We start from the raw sequence: 7,936 nt of genomic DNA, 5'->3' as shown, positions 1-7,936 counted from the left end.
ACGATGGAGGATACGATACTACCTTTTCGGGATCTAATGAGGCTTCTGGCCAGATATTTAAAGCTCTATATAGACTGTAGTTGGAAGAGCAAGACCTTCATTCATTTCAGTTCATACCGATTAGTCATCCGATTCAATCCACCAATCATAGCCATCTCTGTCGCTCATACTATTTGACTTGTCAGTCACATGACTAATCACATGATTGAACTTATGTGTGGGAAGCGATGGATAATCTTCCATTGGGTGGCTGGTATGGCCGCCTAGCTAAGATAACTCTACCTGACTAATGTATGACTAAGCGAGGTCGACCCTAGGGGCAGGCGGTAACGGGTGGCAGTATGCTCCGACATTATGCCTAAGGCATCAACAACAACCGACGACTGTACGCGGAGACCGCGATACATACAACATATAATACACGGCCAGGAATGCTAAGAGCATCTGCGTTGCATTTAGAGCAGTCCACTCTGTGGTGATCTTTAGTTTGGTCAATAGACACCCTGAAGCTGACACACATCCAGGGTATAACAGGTTGTAAACCCTTGCAGCAGAGCAGTCTGGTGTGTGTACATTGCGCATAAGATAGCAACGTGAAAGATCTGGTGCGAGCTTCCCCAAATATCAAACTTACCCGGTGCTAGACGCTCTGGAATTCGGAACTATAGATATTTGTTAGAATCCTTGCCTTTAAGGGAAAGAGACACGCGGTAACCGACCCCTGCGGAAGCCTTTGGGATTGTGTTGGGGTCGGTTAAGTGTGCAGACATACCGCGTATAGACCAACTCCAGATAAAAAAAAAGCTCAAGTAAATACCATTTCATTCCTGAGTACCGGAGCATATATCCAAGCCCGTATCGTTGAACTCCATGCAGCAAGGGTATAAATGATGAAGCGCCAAAAATAATAAAGGCGCTTACCTTTACTTTCCGCCAGCGCAGCATTTTAAGCAAGGGATTTGAAATTAGAACACCGGTTATAGTACCCGTGGTCAAGACCTAGAACTCACATTAGCGTATAGTCAGATTTAGCTGGTTATGAGGATAGGGTAAGTGGTAACAATTACCTAGAGAGACTTACAATAGCCCAGTGCAATTTTTGCGAGCTTGCCTCACAGAAGAATACATAGTAAATTCCAGATGAGAATGTGCCCACTGTCACAATCACAATGCCTAACGGATCCATTCCATGCCAGAACTGTTCCACTTGATGCGAGTGAGGTTGTATTAAGTGGTAAAGTGCGCTGAGGACTAAACAAACCTCTGCACACCAAAAGTAAATTCCAAACATAGTATGGTCCATGAACGAAACATTTAGAAATTGAGGCTCTGCCAGGTACCGCTGGAAGGTAGTTGTAACAAGTGGTAGGAGTAAAGCCCAATTAAATGAGTGTACACGTTGCAAGACTCGTTGTGCAAAAAGGTCAGGCTGGTGAAAATTTCGAGGTAGTCTGCTTTCGCTGGTCGATAGCCGCTGAGGATATACTTGTTGTCAAACTGCCATTCAGAGATTTCCTGCCACGTTACGGTTCGCGCTTTAGCCTTTGGTTGGTTTGTAGGGTTGTTCGTGGTGTTCATATTGACTTTCGGCACTTGCCGCTTTTTGATTTCTGCTCCTGACATGATCCTCCTCCGAGAATTAAGGTGCGCTGACGATGAAGCACGCACGGAAGGGCATAGAAGGAGACGATTACGGAGACGAGGTAAAGGATATCAAAGGGCTGGATTGCCGAAAAAAGAGCAGGTGAATGGATAAGAGTCAGAAGAAAATACGATATAATAGTAACGGGTTCGCTAGACCTGCAACAAAGTGATCGTTCCGGGATATAAGCGTAGAGAAAAAATGGCATGAGTTTTTTATCTTACTAATATCAGGTACCAAGAACGATTTGACATTAGAACCAAGGGATGGTCTCCTCATGGGGTCACAGCCGCGCCGCTCTTCTTTCTCTCTTTGTTCTCTGACGCGTCTTCATGCCGCACTTCGTCTTCCTTAACGATGCAGGTTTCTTTCCTGCAATCCATCCTTCCTTGGTATTCTCCCTTTACAGGGTACAATCAGTGCAGCCGTCAGGGATCTCGTTTGATCCTGAATGACTCCTGCACCTGTCATACTGCCCTTGTGTATTCTGCGCACTCACTGCTTACGCTCCCCCACCTCGACCACCAGAATCTAAAGGTCTCGAAACCAACAGGTTGCACGCTCTCAGTTCCTGAGCCAGGGAATCGCTCTGGTTACCTTTGTTTAACAGAGCTACTATGACCCCAGAAAACCGTCTGCAGTGTATTCAATCGCCCCCACCCTAGGCTGTTTGCATCGTGTTCTGGTCGCTTTAGACAAAGAAAGTCTTGTCATGTCGCCCAACGTCAATTCCTTCGACATTTCGTCTCTCGAGAGGCTGTGTTGGGATTTGTACCACAGATGCTACCTTGTTTCTGCAACTTCATCCGATGGCTTTCGAATCCTCGTTACGGAACTCGCCTCCCTCCACCACGTCCTGCGAACTTTCCGCGACTACGTGAGCACAGGTTCCTCTTTCCTTGAGGGTCAAAGCGGTAACCAGCCTTCTGTACTCCAACACTGTCTACACCGCACCTTTTGCTCCCTACGGGGATTGGGAGAGTTGGCCTCTGAACTACAACCAATGGGGATTGGTGATGGGCGAACCGGGCAGAGAGAAGGATGGGACAGGCAACAAGGACAGATTGAAGATCTCAAGTCTCGAATAATGGCCCATACAGCGGACCTACAATCTTTCATGACCTCTATTGGCAGGTGAGTCTTCCATTGCTGCTCAGGCAGGCATTTTCTCACGATAACAGCTCCTCTAACCAGAGGCTGGGAGGCTTGATGCTTGAGACATTAGCATCCGAGCCCTCTCCTAGCCTTCCTACCTTTTTCGGGCCTCGGGCGAGCTACTCAAGTCCCCCGAGGGAGTTGAGGGGTAATAGCGAGCCTGTTGAGCTAGATGCCAGTACCGAACCCGAGAACCTAGGTGCCGCCAAACAGCATGTTATGGAACAGCTGGATTCAATTGCGGAAGTCCAGCGTGGTGATTCTGTATCATCTGGCTCGCGACTATCCTCGTACTCCAATGGATCCGTTTACAATCACTTGACGATTAGACGATCTCCCAGTTCGCCTCTCAGGGCTTCCACCTTACCGAATGTTACTGCCCTAGAACCAACCCACACTGGACGCAGCCTCGTTTCCCCAGGTCTCAGTTTTGTCGGAAATATGTCGAATAGATACTCCCCGGGCCCAAGAAGCGACTACTTCTCAGAGCCCTACACCTCTCCGCACAGCGCAAGGCCAACATCTCCCGCAAGCGCTTTTCGTGGAATCCACCAGTTACAACTGCGTGATCAACAATTACGAGCCCTTCGCTTTGAGCGCAGAGACAGTTTGCATCAACCTGACTTTACTGTTTCGGAAAGATTTGAATATTCATTCAAGGATGAGGAGCACATGCACCGTTTGAGTACAAGGGACTGGCTCAGAATTGCCGTATGGTGGCTACTCAAGGTGAGCAATTGCCTATATTGTACGGCCAAGGCTGACAGGTGATAGGCGCGAGTCAATATTGCGAACTGCGAGAGACCGAGTCTAGTAAGCGCTCGTGGTAGCACAAGCCCGTCCACGATCTCGACATCAACGAGTAATCAAGCCTATGTGGACTTGCTCAAGGCAGCCTTCATCTTATACGACCTTGTTCTGGCTAGGCAAGATTTGCAATCTTTGACAATTGATGAAAATAGAAAATTGATATCAGATCTATCCGAGGTGAGCTATCTGTACTCTCATGGTGGAATATCCCTGACCGCAACAGGCTATCAAAGAAGAATTCTCACAATTTATCTCCGTCGACATTCCCGATACTGCCACCATATGTCTACATAACCTGGATATTTGCGAACCCATCCAGCCAGATGAAACCTCCTACAGTGGGGACGAGAATCCCTTTATATTAGAAAACGTTCGATATACTACGGTAGAGCTTGAGGATGCTGGGGCCGAGGATGAGCGAGTTATTCTACGTACCTTTGTCAATGCCGGAATCGGTGGAAAGAAACTGAGAATGCGGACCAAAAGCGCTCCTTATATGCTTCTCTTGTCAACATTGCAGGGCGAAAGCGAGCCCAAAATCACCATCTGCAACCAAACCGGTACTTTCTGTTTACAACGCGATTGTGAGTCTATATCTCCAAACAGTCAATAGATAAGTGCTGATTGATTTTCTAGTCACGGCCGATGATCTGTCGCAGCTGACACGAGTATCTACTTCTTCGCTCAATGGCATACCTGGTGCCAAACTTTTCGAACCTATAACAATCCATTTCGACACTGTTCCCGTCTCTATCTCCTTTCAATACACCTCTGATCTTGACCAATTTATCTGTATACCCAAGTCTCATTATGACTCTGTCTGGCAACGCGAACCTGTTGACTCAGAAAATTTCTCTGAAACGATTATCTTCTCAAATTCCGTGGAAGCCGTGGAGCAACTGAGAGCACCAGCAATGAAGTCAATGAATCCTCCTATGATCACTCGCTCCTGCCAAGTTCGTGTTCTGGAGAGAACCTTCGACGAGGCATGGCGTTCCGTGCGCCGGATCGTGATTAGCACATCTCTTGCGGAAAAGATACCTCAGTGTCTAGAGTTTTTCATGCCCTTGAGCGGTATTCATGTCAAGCGCGGCGACGATATGCTATCCGTCCAAATCAAGTGGTCAGATACATGCCAGGAGCGGTCCGATAAGACAGACGGTAGCTACAATCCGCTGTTCACCTATGTTTACAATGATACCAGTCCCAATACCGGCTTAGATGTGCGCTTTCGATCTGAACAGCGAGCTGCGGATTTCGAAAATGCCGTCTTGAGCCTCGCCCAAACACCTACATTTTCCTGGACGCAAACAACCAGCTCCGGAAAGGTATATGATCTTGCAGATGTCGCAACCTGTCAAAAGCAATACAAAGCAATACTGCTCGTTGAGAACCGCCTATCCTTCAAATTTTCCAGTCTTCACTATCTTTTCCGGGATACGGACTACATCTATAATTCCACCAATCTCCGCGTCAATTTTCCAAAAATCTTCTATGTCGACTACATCTCCTCCCACGTCGAGCAGCTATACCCCGAATCCAGCACCACACCAGTCTACTTCTCCCACTGCGAGAAGAAAGTCGCCGGTGCCGAAATTCCTTTCACCGACGAGTCCGTCCTCCACGAATTCATGTCCTCCCTCGCATCCGGCTACGAACTCTGCTTCTCCCGCCGCGCAGACTACATGACAACCAAGAAAAAACAGCCCTTCATCGGCTCCAACAAATCGTCAAAGGGAGAAATCGAGGTTCAAATGTGGCGCAGAGCAACTTCCATCCGTCTCGCATGTCGCTGGGTCAGCGATGGCCCTGATCGATGGCTTACCATGCCTGTGCCGTCTGGTCCTGGCAAGCCCAGCAACGGTATTTTCCATGATACTACGACGAATCGCGTCGAGTTCCCTGTCACGAGTTATACGCGCGGTGCGGTCCTAAACCTTGCGGCTATAGCGTCGGGATCACCTAAGGATGCGAAAAGCGCGAAGCGCAGTGGGCCGATTGGGATTACGTTTGCAAAGGCGAAGGGTAGGTTAGATTATTTCTTCATTTTTTCCTGTACTCATGATTTTTATTGTTTACTGACACCGCTCCGTAGATCGAGAAGATTTCATCGCTGCATTGGACGGGAGCGGAAAGACAAAATGGAAGTACGGCATGAGCTAGGTTCGTATCACGTGGGAGTGCCACGGTCATGGACGCAGTCAGGACCCCTGGGATGAAGAGATAAAATTCGAACTAGCGAGCTCTGATCTACTTCAACATATGCAGTGGCAAACTTAATCTAATCTTTCTTGTACGCGAGGTGTACGTAGAGCAAAGTCACTTGGTATCTACCTAACTCATGACCCGACCCGCCCTACGATCATGATCCGTTCAAGTGACTTAGAGCAACAGGCGGGTTGACCCTGTGGCGCTGTCGCGTCGGGCCGCCGCGACCTTCTTCATTTGGCTTTTCTTTTGTTTCCCTTTCTTACCCGTCGATGGTGATGAGGTATCGGGGCATGTATATCAACAAAGTACAATATACTTTATAGTGCAGAGGGGTGGTACATATGTGCGGGGTATCTATAAGGCCCTCAATGGTTTAGAATCAGTTTAGCTACGTAGTACTGTAAACAATATTTCGATGAGCGGTTATACACGGGGTTGGTTTCGATAAGATCGCAGTGAATGGTTTTCGACACCTGCAGGACATGGATCAATAAGCTTTGCGGGGTGGTCCGCCGACAAGCTTGCAGTTGGCGTACATCGTGCATGAGGGAGGGATGCACTACTCTAGCGCACCCGCTGACGATGAGGACGGAGCAGAGACGCAGGGTATGGTGGCTGAGAGCAAAGATGCGTTCCTGGGGTTACGATCCGATTAGGTAGACCTTGAAAAAAAGGAGGGCTGAGCCACCCGGGACAGTGTAATGCGGCCTAGTCAGCAGCAATGAAAGGCACGCCCATGTCCTTAATGACTCACCCTGTACTTAATACTTTACCTAACGAACAACTCAATCAACCGGTCTTGTTGCAACCAGTTTCGATGATGAGGGTTTTGTTGTCTTACATGGTGCCCTGGGGTATCACCTGGGCGAGGGAGCGGCGCGGTCTGACGAGCGCGTGCGCCCTTCACGTGTAGTCCGCCTGACGCATGCTGAAGGCTGAACATTTGATATTTATAATCCGCCTCGCACTGCTTTTTCGTTGCCTGGAAAAACGAATACGAAGCTTCGCTTGGGTTCTTCTGCTTGCGTTTCCCGCTGGATTTGGAGGTTGGAATCAGTGCAAAGTGATGCAACGGGGCGATTCTCGCCACGTACTAACTTGGGTTTCAACAGGTGCCTGGAGCTCATTGCCCTTTTTGACTCACCCGGGTGACGTGCATATTGCTTAAATACCACCCCTGGCTGCCGCGCATTCAGATTGGTTTTTCCAACATAGTATTTGGCCTTAACCACGATGCCACGTTTTCACCACAAGAGACGCCACTCCTGGCCTTACTGCGGCTCTGGTATGCACCTCCGCGAACGACGGAACCTCCCCATAATCACGGTGACTGAGCCTGCCGATGAAGTGGGAAAGGAGTTTGAAAGTCAGTTCCTGACTCCCATCGACACCGAAGATCTGTTAGAGGATGACGCGGCATCTGCTGGCATTATTCGTTCGGAATCGACGCGTCCACATCGACTCTGGCCTCAATCCAAAAGCAAGGCACGACAGGCCGAGGCTAGCGATGGCACAGTCTCGCTACGCAAAATGATGCAGCCGCCACTAGACAGAGCCCGGTCGCTGTTTGTATTGCCCACAACGATGTCCGCCGGCGAAGCAGTCATGCTTCCATACTGGATTTATCGACTCTCCGCGCATCCGATAGCGCCAAAAGAACGGGGCAGGCCTCGGGCGGATGAGCGAAGCCGCTTGGTAATCGAAAAGAACCACAGGCGTTGTCACTCAGAGCGACCGCGTGCTTGGAAACAGCCGAGCGAGAACTTGTGGACGTTGCAGGAGGAATAGTCAGGGTGTTATTTGGTTGTTGCATTTTGCTGCTTGCATTCTACTCCGTATTGGTGTCTGATTTCGTTCTTCATCTGCATCTCTCACATGGGTGTTTATAGAGCATAATCCGGCGTATGGGCTGAAAAAGCATACGGTGCTCAGACTGGTTGCTCATCTGCTTTTCATGTCGCATGATCAAGACTGCATTTGCTGAAGGATAGGAGTTTGTTAGTACTATGAACCATGAATGGAAATGTCTTTACTCTCGCAGAGAAGATCTTATCAATAGCTGAAGAGACCAGTAACGACTAACCAGGACAGTCTTGGTGAACTCCACAGAATGGAGCC

At 48.8% G+C, this 7,936-nt stretch overlaps 3 protein-coding genes across 3 annotated transcripts; 2 read left to right on the top strand and 1 right to left on the bottom strand.

Moving 5' to 3' along the window:
- Positions 1 to 491: 491 nt before the first annotated feature.
- Positions 492 to 2,113, bottom strand: BDV14DRAFT_191939 (hemolysin-III protein; the record flags this gene model as incomplete). The annotated part of the gene is made up of 5 exons (XM_073771565.1): positions 492 to 662; positions 784 to 999; positions 1,082 to 1,342; positions 1,399 to 1,616; positions 2,107 to 2,113. The coding sequence occupies 5 exons, from the start codon at positions 2,111 to 2,113 to the stop codon at positions 492 to 494; spliced, it is 873 nt and encodes a 290-aa protein (XP_073624958.1).
- A 113-nt stretch (positions 2,114 to 2,226) lies between these two features.
- BDV14DRAFT_113561 (uncharacterized protein) lies at positions 2,227 to 6,027 on the top strand. The gene is made up of 6 exons (XM_073765730.1): positions 2,227 to 2,776; positions 2,824 to 3,526; positions 3,572 to 3,784; positions 3,831 to 4,191; positions 4,244 to 5,632; positions 5,703 to 6,027. Exons 1-6 carry the CDS (start codon positions 2,355 to 2,357, stop codon positions 5,768 to 5,770), a joined length of 3,156 nt encoding a protein of 1,051 aa, XP_073624957.1. The 5' UTR covers positions 2,227 to 2,354; the 3' UTR covers positions 5,771 to 6,027.
- An 864-nt stretch (positions 6,028 to 6,891) lies between these two features.
- BDV14DRAFT_113610 (uncharacterized protein) lies at positions 6,892 to 7,932 on the top strand. Its single transcript, XM_073765731.1, has 2 exons — positions 6,892 to 7,805; positions 7,902 to 7,932. The coding sequence occupies exon 1, from the start codon at positions 7,052 to 7,054 to the stop codon at positions 7,604 to 7,606; it is 555 nt and encodes a 184-aa protein (XP_073624956.1). The 5' UTR covers positions 6,892 to 7,051; the 3' UTR covers positions 7,607 to 7,805; positions 7,902 to 7,932.
- Positions 7,933 to 7,936: the final 4 nt, after the last annotated feature.

This window comes from Aspergillus stella-maris, assembly GCF_047715825.1.
Source record: "Aspergillus stella-maris strain CBS 113639 unplaced genomic scaffold BDV14scaffold_57, whole genome shotgun sequence".
Classification (NCBI taxonomy): Eukaryota; Fungi; Ascomycota; class Eurotiomycetes; order Eurotiales; family Aspergillaceae; genus Aspergillus; species Aspergillus stella-maris.
Note: the sequence above shows the minus strand (reverse complement) of the source record. Positions and strands in the feature narration are given on the sequence as shown.